The 17,812-nt window shown below is 39.3% G+C and overlaps 2 protein-coding genes across 3 annotated transcripts in view; both read left to right on the forward strand.

The window, feature by feature from the left end:
• The window catches only part of LOC124269056 (cadherin-related family member 1-like), an 89,801-nt gene that overhangs the window by 20,666 nt on the left and 51,323 nt on the right, over window positions 1-17,812 (forward strand). The window contains exons 1-3 of one of the 2 annotated variants that reach the window (XM_046704074.1): window positions 13,286-13,425; window positions 15,509-15,583; window positions 16,763-16,831. The exons of the other annotated variant lie outside the window; for it this stretch is intronic. The gene's annotated coding sequence lies outside the window, so the exon portion shown is untranslated. Of the gene's footprint in view, window positions 1-13,285; window positions 13,426-15,508; window positions 15,584-16,762; window positions 16,832-17,812 lie in introns of those variants that run through there. 2 annotated transcript variants of the gene reach the window in all.
• LOC124269057 lies at window positions 3,703-10,263 on the forward strand. Its single transcript, XM_046704075.1, has 7 exons — window positions 3,703-3,904; window positions 6,312-6,339; window positions 6,789-6,890; window positions 8,058-8,168; window positions 8,459-8,491; window positions 8,737-8,853; window positions 9,392-10,263. Exons 1-7 carry the CDS (start codon window positions 3,740-3,742, stop codon window positions 9,535-9,537), a joined length of 702 nt encoding a protein of 233 aa, XP_046560031.1. The 5' UTR covers window positions 3,703-3,739; the 3' UTR covers window positions 9,538-10,263.

The raw sequence follows: 17,812 nt of genomic DNA on the forward strand, positions 1-17,812 counted from the left end.
ATTCTCCCCTATCATCTTTAGCCAGTCTCTACACCAGGGGATGCCCAGGACGATAATAAGGTCTCCATATATGTCATCACCGTCAAATCTTTCGCCACGAAACTGAGGGACAGTTGCGGGCTGAAGCAGAATCAAAACGGGAGTGAATATAAAATTCGAGTCCACAATCAATATAACTATAATGTCACTCATTGGTTAGACTTCTACTGGAAATAATGAAGTACTACATTCATAGTCACATAACTGAGCAACTATATATTGTTTTTGTGAATGGTACGTTTTACAGGCTATAGACAACGATTTGCCCTTCTTCGGAACTGTCTCCTATAAACTACGAGGTGCCAACGGAATGTGAGTATGCTGTTCTTCATGATTATACTTTCTTGTGTACCTTGCGCACGCCAGAATTAACTTATGATCATAAGTTCGACTCCCGACTGGAATCGATTATATTTGTTTGCTTTGTACCCGTGTCTTTACGCTTCACCAAGGTCAAAGACATGTATCGCCTCGGGCTGAGACTTACTGTGGTTTAGAAATGTTATACCTTCCATTCCTCAAGTCTCCACCTTAAAGCTCTTGTGTAATATTATGCATCACTGTATATGGGTTGATGTACATCAAACCATGGGCCCCGAGAGACCAGTGAACAACGTATTTATCTTACCGAACACTTTAAAAGTTAATTTTGAATTGTTTGAAGCTCGGGTACAAATCTTTTTGTAGCCATCGCTAGGTTTTGCTGACAAGAAATACAGATTTAGAGTTATCTCCCTTCCATCGATTTGCATTCGCAAAACATCGGTAATTTCCGTACATCATACGTAATTCAATGTTATTCGAGGTAAAGAATTACTACCGCGAAGTACCAAATGAATTGAGTTGCCATTGAAATGCTACCTGCTTGTAAGCAGGGTACATTGGAAATAATAGAAGTGCGCTCAGCCAATCAGAAAGCGACATTTATGTCTGAGGTACGATAAGGACTGTTATACCTTCCATGCCTCAAATTTCCACTCAAAGCTCTTGTATAAGTACCTTTGTAAATTGATGTATCACTGTAATATCTCCCATGCCTTGATACACTTGTATAAGTACCTTGAAAAACTGCAAAACTGTAAACGCAATAAGTACGATACCATTCATGCACTTAGACCATGTCATGATGATGTCCACTGTCCTAACGTATTGGGTCAACAGAATATGTAGCAACAAAAAGATTAAAACTATAACTACATATTTGTAATAGCTCTGTGAACATTCTGTGGGGTGATAAGGGTTTTGGGGGTGATTATATTCAATTTGGCATACAGTCTTGTGGTGAGGTGTTGGTGAACCTGAATTTTTGTCTAATTATATATACAATGGGCAACTCCTTATTTCTAGTTGGGGTGGGTAAATCGGTTGAATGGAAGTGTTTGTTCACGTGATCTTAAACAATCTCAACTTACTGATATTAGTTGGATAATCATGCTAAATGTTTTGGCCTAATAACCTCTATAAGACTTTGTCAATCCAAGAAGAAATTCCGTTATTTGCACAAGGAGAAATAGTTCGAGAAAGTGCTGACTGAAAATTGTTGACAACTGTTGAAAGTTACATGTAGACGAGGCCTCTTGGTCAGTCTTGAAAACGTCGATGTTAGCAGACAGATGAGCGTAATTCCAAAGTTGCCCCCCTCATATATCTCAACACCCACCCCTTACATACCCATTATACAATTCTGGGGAATTCTAACAAAAGCCATTCCAAACTACAATATTCTCATAGCTTATGGCATCCTATCAAAAGCGGAAGTAAAACAAACAAAGGGAGGCAACTCCCCGGCCTACTTTTAACAGGTGAAATTACATAGCCTAAGTTCAAGGTGTGAGTTCAAATCCACACTTAGCGCTTTAAACTTTTGTGACCCGAAATAACAAAAGGCTTGATAACAGTGTTAGTAGCTACACCGAAACGTCGCTCATATTATATTAAAGAAGTTTTATATACTTAGAACTCTCCTCGTTGTGCTATTTAATGTGATATTATAATTAACAAAACACATCCTCATACAATAACTGTATCTATGGCTACCACGATAAGTAACAAATGCCCCGTGCATTAGGTAATGAGGGTTTCCTTTTGATAGTGGCGTACATAGTTTTAACACAACTTTCTTTGCAACTGGAAACACCAAACTAATCCCTAGATTTTGTTAGAATCCATATGGCACAAATTCCACTTGTCTCGCATACGTTCTGGGAATATGAAAAATGAATGGATACATTAAAGAAAGGACAGAAGTTCGTCTTAATGTTTAAACGATAGGACATGCTATGCATCGTACGCTTGGTCATTTTGTCAGTTAAGAGATTTTGTCAGAGGCGATCGACATTTAGCTGTTAATGTATGCATTCTTCGCTTCATCGTTTACATAATCATGCAAATGTACTGGTGGCTGAAATTAATAATTATTGTGAAATATCCAACATAATACAACATATGCATCAGCGTTAGCCAAGTTCTCGAAAAGCGTTATCCTCTCTTAAGGACCTTCCTCTGTTTTCTATGGATAGTTGATGGGAAAAAACAGATAGTGTTGAGGGATCTATCAGAATTTGAAATTTTGAATGTTGAATTTTTTTAAAACACCATTACAACCTTCTTAAATTACCCAAGTATTTCACCATTTAACGTCTGTGAGAAAGGTAAGTTAAATCTTGTTTTTGTTTTGGTGTATTCATCCATATCTAAATATTCTTTGTTCGAGGTTCTCGATCAGTTCCTCTGGCCTGGTAACTGTGGCCTCTGACCAGCTGGACAGAGAGACCAAGTCTGTGTACTACATATCGGTGGAGGCCAAAGACCCCGGAGGGTTGAAGGACACCGCTCAGCTCACTGTCAACATCACGGACGCCAACGACAATGCACCGGTATTTCGAAGAGACTACGACGGGTATTTGAAAGAAAATGGAAACAGCTTTAGTAGGTCAATCATTGTATCGGTGAGTCAACCAAACGGAAGCTATTGTGTTCAATATCACCTTACTTGTTCTTGCATAGTTTGAAACCCACACAATTTTGTATCATGGCAATAATAAATTCCTCGAGTAACGCCTTATTCTCCTCATTATTGTCAACAAACGTACTGACAATGTCAGGGAACAACCTCCACAATGACGCAAAAGAACATTTGCGTCAAAAGAAATATCTCTTATTGTACTTAAACTTCAATACCTTAACCACAAAACTATCCGTAATCAACGTTTTGCCATTATTGCATTGAGTATTTCTTATATCCAGTTTTTACTTCAACTCAAAGCTGTCGTCTAAAGAACAGATTTGATTCCTTTCATAAGTAATTCACATATACTGAAATATTGATTTGTTTCTTTGGTACCAATCTTGCCAATCCAAAATTGGAACGAAGGCTCTCTTGAACACAAGTAAGAAACCGTGTTAGCAATTGCAGGAACCTGTTAATAACGGCATTATAGGGTGCTAAATAGTTTTCGTAAATGTTTGAGTGGTTAGCATATATTGTTTTTCATTGAACATTCAATAGAAAACATCAGTTGTGTATACGTAATGTAGCATATTTAGAGTAAATGTTCTACAGGTGACATTACAAGACAAATTAAACGGCTTAACACCTCTACAAATAGCATACATATGTTAACCATATCCCCCACAGGCCACAGACGCCGACATGGGGGTCAATGCCCAGGTGAGGTATAGCATCAGCCGGACCTACCCCATGGGCCTCGATTCCCACTTCGTCGTGGGTAGCGTCACCGGTGTCCTCTCTGTGGCCGTTCCTCTCATGAACAGTGACACTAGCCAGGTTGCTGTGTTGGTGCGGGCTACGGACTCTGGCACACCTCCACTATTCTCTGATGTTAATGTTACAATTAGTCTCCTGGTGGGTAGTATATGTCATATCTGGACATATACATTCATATATATGTATAAATTAACTAAACTAAGATTATGTATAGCGCATTTTCTTGAAGTGACAGATCTTGGGTGTTTCAGTAGAGTTTCACAGATTTTTTGCTTATCAAATTTGTTGTGGCAGATTGTGTAATTGAAATGGCTGGTACCACTAATAGAAGAAGAACGTGCTGGCGTGTATTATACTAAGCAGCAAAAGAAACGTCAGTTTGGAATTTTCCTTCGCAGAAACGGATAACTGTAAACTCATTTAATGTTTTGATAGTATACTTTTGACAACATCTCCAACTTTACCTGAGCAAAGCCATTCCTTCCCAAACTCGGAATGGAACCCAGGAAATGGTCTCAAAAATGCAACCTGATCTCGGAGATGGTACGATGTTCTCCATGTTTTTCATGCAACTCATTGTGCAGGTGCTGTTCACAAGGACCAGCCCAATAAAATGCACCCCCAACCCTGGTTGAAACATTCACATTACAACGTCAGCAGGATGCCGTTGCTCACGACGACTCAGAGAAACCAGGCGCTAGGAAGACTTGAAGCTGGCCACACTGCACAAGCCGTTGCCAATCACTTCCAGCTCAACGTTCGGACCATCTACATGCTGCAGCAACGTTTCTGGGCCACCAACACCACAAATGATCGCCTCCGTACTGGCAGACCAAGGGTGACCACAAGACAAGACCGCCATGCTTTGCGACAGCATGTACAGAATCCCTTCATACAGGCATCCGAAACAGCACGCCAGACAGTGGGAACACACGGAAGACCAATCAGTACTGATACAGTACGCCGATGTCTTAAAAACGGGAACCTCCATTTCCGCAGACCTTACCGTGGACCTATCCTACCCCTCGACATCGCCGTGAACGTCAACAGTTTGCCCTACAACACCAAAACTGACGGTACAGGCAATGGAGAACTGTTTTGTTCACAGATGGGAGTCGGTACTGCGTATCAACTGCAGATGGCTGAACAAGAATATGGCGACGACGTGGCCAGCGTTACTCAGATCAATGTGTTATGGAAAGAGACTCATGGGGAGGTGCAAGTATCATGGTATGGGTTGGAATAGGCCTGAAACAGAGAGTGGGTCCTGTGGTGTTCCAGAACCTTGGTCCAGGGAGAAGAGGCGGCATCACAACGGTGCACTACATCGACCAAACTCTCAGACCCCACATCATACCACATTTCGCACGTCACCGGAACAACATTTTCCAGCATGATAACGCCCGAGCCCATACTGCCAGAGCTACACGGGACTTCCTACAGCATAACGGTGTCAACATTTATGCAACGGCCAGCCCTTAGTCCTGATTCAAACCTAATTGAACATCTTTGGGATGAAATTCAGAGGAGACTGAATAATGTCATACCAAGGCCGAACACAGCCGCTTTATTGCGCCAGACCTTTCTCAGAGTGTAGTTTCAGGTGTCAATGGCCCCCATCAATCGATTGGTGCACTCCATGCATAGACGCCTGCTGCAGTTATTGCCACTCGTGGTGGTCACACTAGATACTGAAGTCAAGAGTCTGAATGGACTACAAACGTTCACGTAATGTCTTGGAATTGTGCTGAGTTATTCATTGATGTGTCAGGATATTGTACACAAAACATGTTTTTGATCCGCTTATGATGTCCATTTCCATAATGATTTGATCCCAGTGCCTATCTAATTTTGAATTCGTACTGACGTTATTTTTGCTGCTGAATATATAACATGAGCTCCTCTTTGTATTGTTTATGTTTATTTCCAAAGGGTAAATGTAGGCCATCGGCCCATGGTACATATATATCATTGGTCCACAGAGTTGCGATATCTATGTATTTATAGTACAAACAATTTCATCATGTTTCAATATTCCAACATTAGTATTACACAATAGGAGGTTAAACTTATGAATTGTAGGGTTTACAAAGTATTTAAGTGGTATAAACTGTTTTCTAAGATCAATGTAAGCGTTACATACAAGTAGAAAATGATATTCATATTCGATATTACAGCTATTACAGAGTATACAAACCCAATTCTGTTCAGAAGTGGCGTTTAATCTAAATTCAAATTCTGCCAGAAAAGATACAAGGAAGTCTACACGTTGGGCTCCCCAGATATAGCCCAAACCTTAAGTTTTGAGCTTCTTTGTAAGCACGGGCCAAACAATTAATTGTCTTATAAAGCAGACTGAATAGAGTACATTGCACGCTTTGTAAAAAAATTGGCCGCCAGTATTATTCTCATGCGACACTGCTCCTGTAAATACATTCAACTGTTCTTTGTCTTAACATCGAGTCATACATGAATTCGAATATTATTCAGCTCAACTGCGCGCCCAATTTGCATGATTTTGTACCATGTTCCTTAATGTTTTCAGACACCAGGAAGCACGTGTGGAGATACAGGTAAATTTTTTCTTACTTCGCCTTCATCTCTCTCCCAGATGAGCGAATCACGCTGACTCAATGTGTCATGACATAATTCATCCACGCACAGTAAAGCGGTCAGTTGGCTGGTTGGTTAACGCCGTACTCAGCAATATTCCAGCTATATGGAGGTGATTTGTGAATAATCAAGTCCGGACCACACAATCCAATGATCAACACCATGAGCATCGATTTACGGAACTGGAATACGATGACATGTGTCAACCACGTCAGCGAGCCTGACCACCCGATCCCGTTAGTCACCTCTGACGACAAGCATGGGTTACTGAAGATCAATTCTAACCCGGATCTTAGCGGTTAGCGGTCAGTAGGAAAATGAACAACTGGCATAAGATACATTTCAATGAACTAAGTTACGTTTATTCCCGTAACTCAATGTCCTAGCATGGTAACTTTTCTTGATTAAGCCTGTCCGCCTGTTGCGCCGATTCTACACTGTGAGGAGTCATCATCATCATGTTGCAGCAGGTGCGAGCAAGGATACTTCTGGGGCGCTGCTGCTTGTGACGGTAGGTCCAGAATAGTCAATACAAGTCCAAGTGACCAAACCCTTTCCATATTAGAATTAATTTCCACCGTGTCGACTGCACGAGTCCGTATACATCATTGTGTTTTTTAATCCGTTTCAAACAAATTATACCAGGTGTTTGCGAAAAGGTGCGCGTGCCTGCCATAACTAGTCGCACCCATAAAAACACATGCAATGGCAGCCCCAAACACGGGAAAATGTGGTTCAAGTTAAATATTTTTCATTGAAATCTTAAATTCTAAAATTATAATTAGGCCTTTAATGACCAAATTATTTCAACTAACTACTAATCGATTTCACACTTTAACAAAGTATATTTTCTGCACAGGAAAGGCAAAATCTCCAAGTTACAAATATTTTTATTTTATAATGTTAGCAAATGGGACCATTTGCTACCTTAGTTAAACAACACAACCAAAATGCAAACAAAATGCAAAGTTTAAATGGTTCTGAATAGCAAAACGGACTACTTCACATGCAAAGTGCCCTTCTATGCCTGAGAAACGAACCCTGTTTCCTTTTTACATAACGGAAATCTTACATTGAAAGTCTTATTAGCTTATTGGTTGGTGTCTGTTCAAAGGACCTTTGCAAATGCAGACAAGCACGATGCTGTTTTGATCATCTTTGGGACAGTAGCTGTTCCACCTCGAATTGTTTGACGATTAGTGCTTGCGTCAGTGCACCACGTTGACGAGACACATGCTGTGGAGCCGTTTCACATTACGTTTGTGAAGGAGCAAATCTTCTATCCTTGCTGTCACCAATTGTTTAACGCCACAATGAACAATATTCCACCTAAATGGCGGCAGTCTGTAAATAATCGACTCTGGACCAGGCAATCCAGGGATCAACAGCATGTACATCGACCCACGCAATTGGGATACGACAACATGTGTCAACCAAGTCAGCGAGTCTGGCCAGCCGATCCCGTTAGTTCGCCTCTTACGACAGGCATGGGTTACTGAAGATCAATGCAAACCCGAATCTCCACGGGTCGCAAACATATTAGAGCGATGTATTTAACGAACGAATTTCAAATCATATTTATAATGCCCATGTCATAAAGTTTCAGATACATTTTCATTCGATAGTGAAGACTCTCATGCTATCTTTTTATGGCTGCCATGATGATATTCACAAACAGCATGCCCTCCCCCACATGCTGGATGCCGTGACGTGATCTGCATGTCCCCCAGCAACGTCAGTTGTACCAGCTGTCATCCGGGCTTCTACCTCAAGGGCAGCACCTGTTTGGGTGAGATCATCGATCGTCAAAACTAAATTAACTGATGCTTATTAATATCATAAACGAATTTTTAGGAATATCTTCAAAGGAGTGTTCAAAAGTTTCTACTCCTTAAATATAAATGATTTGATGTATGCAGTAGTGTAACTCATGGTCAGTCGACTGCAGAGAGGTATGGCACCAGTGATGATTATGTTGTTTTTGAAGATATCAAAGCAGGATTATCAGCATATTCATGTACAGTGTCTATTCACTTCAGGCAGGTTCATCTCACTATTATAAGCGTTTGATTGTTTCAGAGGGCAGTGTAGCAGGCGATACAACTGACCCAGGTGAGTAAGTTCAGTAGAGTTAGTACTGGGGAATTGCGATCCTACATTATGCAAGGCCCAGAGGTTATGGTTTCAGAGTTCAGATTGTCAACACCAATCACGCGCTAGTGGCTCCACGGCATCTATTCTTTGCGTTGTCCTTTTCTTTTTAAGCTTAGATCCGTATTTTAAACTCTAACTCTGTTCCAAACAGAGATCAACTCACATACTTACGTACGCTTTGCTTTCGTAATTCATTATTGCAGAGGAAGCGTCAAACGTCATCTACATTGTAGTTGGAGCTGTAGGTGGTGCAGTTGCTGGCTGCTTCGTTACCGCCGTCATCGTCATCGTGTGGATGAAGAGGAGAACCAAACCTAGAGGTGAGCAAAGGCACTACCTGTTTTACCTGTGACCAGTTAATTGTATTAATATACTACCCCATTAGTTCTACCTGTGTTGTTATGGGTTCATTAGTTCTACCTCTGACCAGTTAACTGTATTAATATACTCTACTCCTGTTGGTTCTACCTGTTAGCAGTTAATTGTATTGAATGGATTTTTCACCCGTTCATGGTGATATCAAACTCTCTGACAAGTAACATATAGTTGACGAAGCAGTATTATCATTTTCCATGCATTACGTATTGGCTAACTGGAAGTAAAGTTACACAATATTAATGTGCACGTGCATGGCCAGTGCAATCTGTTAATAACACTTACGTTTAAAGTCGTGCCCTAATGGTAAATAGCATGAGCAACAGCTGTGGCCGAGCCTGACAACCTGATCCATGTCAAGGTCGGGTGACACTCCAAAGCAGTATAGTGTTGGTATTTGTTATGACCAGAATCCCACAAGGTTTAGATCTAAAATATATTTCTGGTCTATTTGCAAAACAATAATATCACTTTTATTTCCAGAGGACAATGCTAACAACACAAACATGTACACATCGGCCTCCCATTACGAGGACGTAGATAACCATTATAGTAAAATAGAGATGCGGTACGTCAACACTAGGGGTATAACAGAGACTGGTACTCCGGATTATGTGAACGGGACTTAGAACAAAGAAGCTGTTTACAGCCCTCTCCAGCGCAACAGGGAACGCGGAAACATGGAGGAAAAAGAAACAGATTACTGTAACATCACCCATGATAGTGCCAGTGCAAACTGAATAGGGAGATTTTAAGAAGGTTTTTTTTGCGCCGTGCTCATGAATTATTTTCATATTTATGTAATATTCATGTTTATGTAAAATTCAAAGTGTATTAGGTAACTGGCTATTTGTGCACGAACACCTGTCAATACTTATCCTTCAGTGTAACTATCTTCACCTGTGCACGGGACAAAATAACCTTGATACCACATATCAAGTTCACAACAAGGAAGATTTATCAGCCTCAAGTGGATGCTCAACATTGTGATAACATTGAGGAAATATTCTGACGGAAGATACTAGTAGATGTGCAACAAAATATATTTAAAGTACGCACCTAATGAGATTTGTTTAGAAAAGAATAGTCTTGGAATACAGTCAAGATGTGAAAATGAATGAGGACCTTTTTGTTACCCTTTATGTCCTGACATCTAACTTACCACTTATCAGCAGAGACTGTCTTCACTGTAACCTGCACAAGTTAACTCTGTCTTTACAACAGGAGCGCATTCCGTTAGACTTTCACCCCTTCTGCCCTGAAGTAGGGTATTCTGTTTGACTGATACTTTAAACAGCTGCTGGACACACTAAAAGATTTAGCATAGTCGTTTAATACAGATTCCTTTGAAAGTTTGTGAGTCATTTATGTTTTATTTGGTTGTTGTATAACGCCAAACTCAGCAATATGCAATCGATATGCAACAGTAATGACTGACATCATGAGTTCATGCAGAGATATCACTTGACTGGGATCAATAGATAAACCACGACACAGACCATCTGACACCTTCGTTTACCATGACGTGTGAATAAAAACCATCACTAGCCCTCTGCCACTGAACCTGATCGATCGTATTATTAACGCTATCAGACATTGCTTATTGATATCCTCTTCAAAAAAAGAAACGCATCATGAATATAGCAATTTCATATAGCAATGAATTAAAACGTGATTCATTTTACAAAGGGTTTTGCTCTGTTTATGAGTCCTATGGTGTTTATGTTTTGAAACATCACAACAAAACGCACCATCCGTAAAATACCCGTATTTAACAGTGTTAATGCATGATACACATGTTTCATTTTTTCTTTGCACATTTCCCTCCTGCAGGTATTTTCACATAATTATCATTTGCATATTTCATGCATTATAAATGTCTTCCTAATGTGTTTACTGTCTCCATAGCACAGTGCAGCTCTTACTTCATCCTAGTATCAACTATAACCTCCCTTGTTAGTAACCAAGCAAGCTAGGGTTCAATCCAAGCTTTCTAATAAAACTTTTGCAGATTTGTTATGTTTCATATCCCATAATACCACTTTCCTGTCATGTGACCATAAAAAGCACATGTGGTACTGGGACCCCATGCTTCAGTGTGTTAGCAGCCTCTATACCGTCAAGAGGTCTCCTCTGACTGTAAATATGAATGTAGCACACAGGAACACAAATGTAAGTCTTGCATCTTTATTGTTTCACAGTTACTATTCTGTTTTGTATAAATATAATGTTTAATAGTCCTCTTTGAAGTTCATGGCCTCATAATGTTATTGTTACATGCAATATTTTCTGAAAGTGTTCAAATAATCTTTAAAGGTTTTCAAAGTTGTTAAATATGAATTTAGATGATATTTGTCAATGCATTGTATTTTATAGTCAAATTATATTACAAATTGTTTCTGTTTATTCTAGTTTTCCAAACCTCATCCACTCATCCACTCATCAACTCGACTATTTATCTGTTCACACTATGGCTAACGACCAACGTCCAACGTGTATCTTACATGTGTACGTGTCACCGTATATCAACGCATAACGTACCATTGTTTACCATCAACGAATAAAACCCTGTGGATGCGAGTTCTTGGTGAATTGTTATTCTTGCGTCTACAAACAGCATGATTTTCAATTTCGGCGTGTAGTGTCACAGAACACAATTCACATGCAATGCACGTGAAAGTTGGGGATCGAATAGTCTCAATGATGGGTATAAAAGGTTGATCGCTGTCTGTCGATTATTCACTGTATTTGGAATATTGTTGACGAACGCAAAATGCCACGTCTAAGTGAAGCCAACCGTCATATCGCTATTGGTTTGCTTGAGGCTGGCAAGTCTTAACGTGCAGTTGCCCGACGCATGGATGTTCACCAAAGCACCATTTCACGGCTCTGGGAGAGATATCGCCGGCAGAATGCGGTAGCAGATGCCCCTCGTAGTGGGCGACCACTGCGGCGCAGGATCGCTACATCCTGGTACCGCTCGACAAATACCCGGATTGAGGAGGCTTTCTGCACAGACCGTCAGGAACAGGTTGAGAGAGGCTGGTTTTTCGTGCCAGAAGACCTTATTTTGGCCCTGTGCTTCGACAACAACATCGTCGACATCGAGTTCAATGGTGCACCGACATTCAGGCCTGGAACCTACCGAATTGGCGTAGAATCTGGTTCAGTGATGAATCACGATTTCTATTGGAACGACGCGATGGAAGAATGCGGGTGTACAGACGTCGACTGAACGTTTCGCCGACGCTTGCGTTCCCCAGGTGGACAGATTCGGCCGGGGAGGTGTTATGATGTGGGGGGAAATCACCTGCCGTAGGAGAAGTGATTTGGTGATGATCCAGGGCAACCTGACAGCTCAACGGTACTGTGACGAAATCCTACGCCCACACCTCCTTCCAATCATTGATCGCCAGAGGGAGTTGTTTCAACAGGACAATGCCAGGCCCCACACAGCACGTGACACTAGAGACTTCCTCCAGAACCACAACATCAATGTGCTCCCCTGGCCCTCAAGATCACCGGACTTAAACCCGATCAAACATCTGTGAGATGCCCTGGACAGACGGGTGCGACGCCGTAACCCTCAGCCCCAGACACTTCAGCAACTCGCACAGGCACTACAGGCAGAGTGGCCTGCGATTAGGCAACACGAGATTCTGAGACTTATTCGTTCGATGCCGAGGCGATGCCGTGCAGTTCTGGATGCCCACGGTGCTCACACGAGGTATTGACTTCAGCGCCACCACACGTCTCCATGTGACACTCAAACTGACTTTCCTCGAGTTGGTGCCACAGACGGATAAGTCTGCATTCTCAGTGTGCAATTTCGCTATATTTCATTGACTCATAAAGCCTACAAGATGTTTCAAAATAAACATAAAAATACAGTTGAAATTCCTATATGCGTTTCTTTTTTGGGAGAGTATATTTACAAACTGAAAAAGTTGGAGGATAAATGGACATTAAAATATATTTTTAAAACTTGAATCAAGTCGTCCTGACATATTTGAACTAGAAAGCAGGCCTCCGCGGATATAAAAAGAACGATGAATTTCACGCTGCATTTAAATTTTTGTCTTTGGCATATTATCACAAACACCACAATTTGAAATCTCAAACAGTGACACGTGGACAAGCACAACAATGAATACAATTTAGATAATGTCAGCAACACCATGCCTGGAAGATAATCAATAAAACATTACACATTGACTACGTAATTAAAGAAGTGTGAGAAATATGCATATTGAGAATAAAAAGGATGCAATGGTGTTTATGAAACCAACTATTTCTGTGATAGCAGGGTGTACCTGTAAGCCAGATAGTACAGACATATTATAAGTTGAAGTCGTCCTATATTCATATTTAATCAGAGGGTTGAGATAACGACTCATATCTACACAACGACCCCAGGTAGGGTGCACCACTCTAGTCCCTACATTAAAGTGGGCATGTGATCAAGAATCCATTACTAGAGATACTCTTACTCATCACAGCAGAAGGAAGCAGTACAGGTATGTACCCATTGAATACTTTTCTTGTGCAAGTTAATATGAACGGAGCTGTGAAGAAATCCTGTGGTAAAGTCTTTGTCGTATGCTACAGATCCGGGGTGAGTTAGGTACATGGTTAGAAACTGCCAAGCTATTTGTTGTCTGCCTCGCCATTACATGGCTGAAACATTACCTTAATAAATCTTTTTAAATTGTGTGTACACTAGGAATGTTCTTTCATTAACACCTTCTATAGTGAGAACTTCATAAACTGTGTAGTCCGTTTGCTGTTGAGTTGTTGGATCATGTCCAAACAATAATCAGGCTAATAATACATATTGACGCTGCTTATGACTTCATGGCGTCATTATGGAGTGAAATCGATTTTGGCCATGGTGCACAGCACTGTAATTATCTTCATCCGTATCCTCAGATGTTTTTTGTTGGAACAACTCTAACCCTAACCAATATCACTTGTTCAGGTCCCGATTTCTTGATACAAAGTCAAGTCTGAGTTTTGACTTAAGTTCCAGTTTTTACTCAAATTTGAGAAAACGCAGGAAAAATGCATTTCCCAGAATAAACTGACATTGATATTTAACTCAAACATTCATCAACAATGATGTTTAGTTCATCAGAAAACATTTTATGGGGTCAAGAATGCCCTTGAAATAGTCACTTTTCAATTTGTTAATACACATAGCTTCATATAAAAGCCAGAGTCAAAAAGAGTCAATTTTAAGATTTAATAGGTTGATCTCCCCCCACGTAAGCCTAATATAATACCTAATTTAAGTTCACTTATCTGCATATTGTCCCATTTGTGGGACGGTACTTTGGCGGAAAATTTAGAAAACATGCAAACCACTTTCATTTTCTATTTTTTTTTAACAACGAAAGTTTTAAACACATTCTAATGAACTTACATAGTTAAAATAGGAACCGTTCCTAGTATGGTGATCTACCTTCAGTTGTTGGCGATCTATAGCCAGTTTTTATATTGTATTGTCTAAATAGTGCTATCAGTTTTAACTTTCCACACTAGTTTTAGTTGTAATTGTGATATTCTAGTTGTTTTACTGTCCTTCGTCGACAGGGTTTTTGTAATATACATATCTTCCATTTCAATGTCACATATGTTCTCGTCACGATATGGCTGAAATATTGCCAATGTGACGTTAAATATTAACTCACTCGCTCACTCACTAAAATAGGAACCAATTAAAATATCATCTTATCTCGCACTTCGCCGAACTTAAACTCTACAAGTAATGTAAATGGTGCAACCACTAAACAATTTTCTCAGCTTCATTCTCGTCTATACTGCAAGTTTCTATCTTCACCAATACGAGAGAAATGCTTTTTTGATGTACCCGTCCCAAAACGGGACGATATGCATAATTGGGGTAAAACTGTATCAACTACTTGAAAATGCCTTTGCCTTCATGGAAAGTGTGACCTTTCTTCATTTTCATCAATTATTCTACATTTTGTCCAGTGAAATTGGGGAAGCAGCATCTGTTTGACTAAAGCTAAGGAAATAAAAAATTCCAATAAAGTAGTCCTCATTCTAGTTTTATCAATTTAAGTAAGTAGCTTTGCATTATATAAAAATATATATTATTACATCCATATATCGTACAGAGTTTAGAATATAAATAGGCGCATAAGTTGTATGTTGAAAAATAATCAGTGATACCACGGTTATCCGTGAGGATATTTTCAGTTAAGCTCGATGAACATCATGATATTTTTTGGTTGACTATTTTTCATCATCTATTAAGTGACTGTTTAGATATCTGGGTTTTACAATGGCAATAGCAGCATGTGGCTATTAAACTAAACAATATTTTTTGTTTGTGTTTTGTCTTCTGTTATGATGAATTAGAAAATTAATGTTCTGTGCTATAATGACTTGGCTCTGCAAAATTAGCACCACTTTGTCTGCTACAGGTAATTCTGCTGAGGTTTTGTATAAAGCGAGGAGTTACCTGAAGAAACAATGTGTATGTGCCCACAAGGTATTGGCAACAAGGTATTTCGTTGGACTAATTAAGAGTATTACTATGCTGCACCTTTTAAAGACAACTCCTTTTGATTCCAGCTGTTCTTCAGGGCTGCACAAAGATGCCGGGTTCAAAATGGACTCTCTTAATTGTCCTTTTCTCTCTCTGCAAGGGTGAGTCATTTAGTGTGCCATTTATAATTGGAGTTCATAACGTATCATAATTGTAGATATGAAGGAAAGTGTTCAAAGAGGTCTCACGACCACATGGCCCACTATATGCCTATATAATCGATTTTGTTTATGATGACAGGAAAACCACGTTTTAAGTTGCTTTACAAGATGCTGGACTGTATTGTTTCCAGGAAGAACGTCCGTTCATTAAGAAGCCAAAAATTATGTGAGTCCGTGACAGCAATCTCAGAGACTGTGCGCAATTTACAATTTACATATGTGAAATATGTACATGTATGACACTTACGTCTCAATCATGGTTGTTTCAATAGGCACATTGTTGTTTTTGACTCAGTAATATTCATTAGAAGTACACCTTCTAATGCCTGCGTAATCTTTTGCCAGCAGTTTCCAAGTTTGTGTTTTGCTTTGGTAATTTAATTTTTCGTGTTTTTAACATTATCAGTTTTCATTGTATGATTCATGTTTGGGGTATTCTAAGTTGATAACGTAGTTGTTTCTGATCATTGTGACAGTTAAAACCCATAACGATACAAGGGTTATTTTCCTCCATCATTCATCATGTGTTGTATATGTGAAGCTTGTAATGGCTGGCCGCCAAGCAATGTTACTTCTGATGCCCAGAAGCCGAGCTTGTGTTTATTAAAGTCGATATAAAAGTTAAAATAGAAAAAGAATATGTCATTATTTGTCTTGTTAACTCCCTTTAGGTCCACGGAACAACTTGTACCTCAAAGTCTGGTCATAAAATCAGGATGACAACTTAATCGACCAATATCACGGCCAATCGCTGACAATGCTACATAAATGCGATGCATATACGTTATAACTAAAATGTTGATACGTTAACTATTTTGTCATTGGTCTCCGCGTGGTCACGTGTTGAGGTCAAACAAGGGAGGAAACTCTGATAGCCGTTTTAGTACTACTCATCTTTATGCAGGGAAGCATATAAATCGCATGAGGTGTCCAACTGTTATCAACAAAAAACAAAACATGACGTAAACATTCTTGGGATATACCCTTTTAAATAGGGTAATAATCAAATATTGTAAGGGCAGAGGTAAATTAAATATTATATGTGAGTGTTTTCTGTGTTTAAACTGATGCATAGTGTATCGATGTTTAGGCGATGTTCTTCGTTGTTCCCTATTACAGTTTTGGTTTGTTTGCCGCCAGGATTTGATCGGATAAATCCAATACAAGTACCAGAAAACACACCTGCAGGTAAGTTGACACATAGAGATGACCACAGTGGACGGTGATCTGGTCAAATGTCATTGGATGAAGCTATTACTGGAAAACAACAACGTCATAGCTCTTGTCGGCACACACGTATGAGACATCTTGAGTAAAGTAGAATATGTTTGATAACTCAAAATCATATGAGAACTCATGTTCACACATATGTTCATATGATCTCCATACACGAATGTTCATCACATTTGTTCATTTGATATGTATACATGAATGTTCATAAAATCTGCATAGACGAATGTTCATCACATATGTTGATATAGTCTACTTATTTTCATCACATATATATGTTCATATGCTCTACTTACACGTATATTCATCACATATGTTCATATGATCTGCATACACGAATGTTCATCACATATGTTCATATGATCTTCTTAGACGTATATTCACCACATATGTTCATATGATCTGCATACAGGAATGTTCATCACATATGTTCATATGATCTGCATACACGTATATTCACCACATAATTTCATATGATCTGCTTTCTCGTATATTCATCATATATGTTCATATGATTTGCATACACGAATGTTCACCACATATGTTCATATGATCTGCATACACGTATATTCATCACATATGTTCATATGATATACATACACGTATATTCATAGCATATGTTCATATGATCTGCATAAACCTATAATAATCACATATGTTCATATGATCTGCATACACGTATATTCATCACCTATTTTCATATGATCTACATACACGTATATTCATCACATATGTTCATATGATCTGCATACACGAATGTTCATCACATTTGTTTATATGATCTGGATACACGTATATTATCACATATGTTCATATGATCTGCATACACGTATATTCATCACATAGGTCATATGATCTGCATACAATTCTATTCATCACATATGTTGATATGATTTGCATACACGTATATTCATCACATATGTTCATATGATCTGCATA

This window comes from Haliotis rubra, unplaced genomic scaffold (genome assembly GCF_003918875.1).
Source record: "Haliotis rubra isolate DU_JTF1 unplaced genomic scaffold, ASM391887v1 Scf1415, whole genome shotgun sequence".
In the NCBI taxonomy this organism is placed as follows: Eukaryota; Metazoa; Mollusca; class Gastropoda; order Lepetellida; family Haliotidae; genus Haliotis; species Haliotis rubra.

Bases quoted from the DNA above. Each gene is read 5' to 3' on its own strand.
- LOC124269057 (XM_046704075.1), top strand. From the start codon at position 3,740: ATGGGCCTCGATTCCCACTTCGTCGTGGGTAGCGTCACCGGTGTCCTC. The intron at 6,891-8,057 runs GTAGGTCCAGAA...ATTCACAAACAG, and splicing joins GGGCGCTGCTGCTTGTGACG to CATGCCCTCCCCCACATGCT. The intron at 8,854-9,391 runs GTGAGCAAAGGC...TTTTATTTCCAG, and splicing joins GAGGAGAACCAAACCTAGAG to AGGACAATGCTAACAACACA.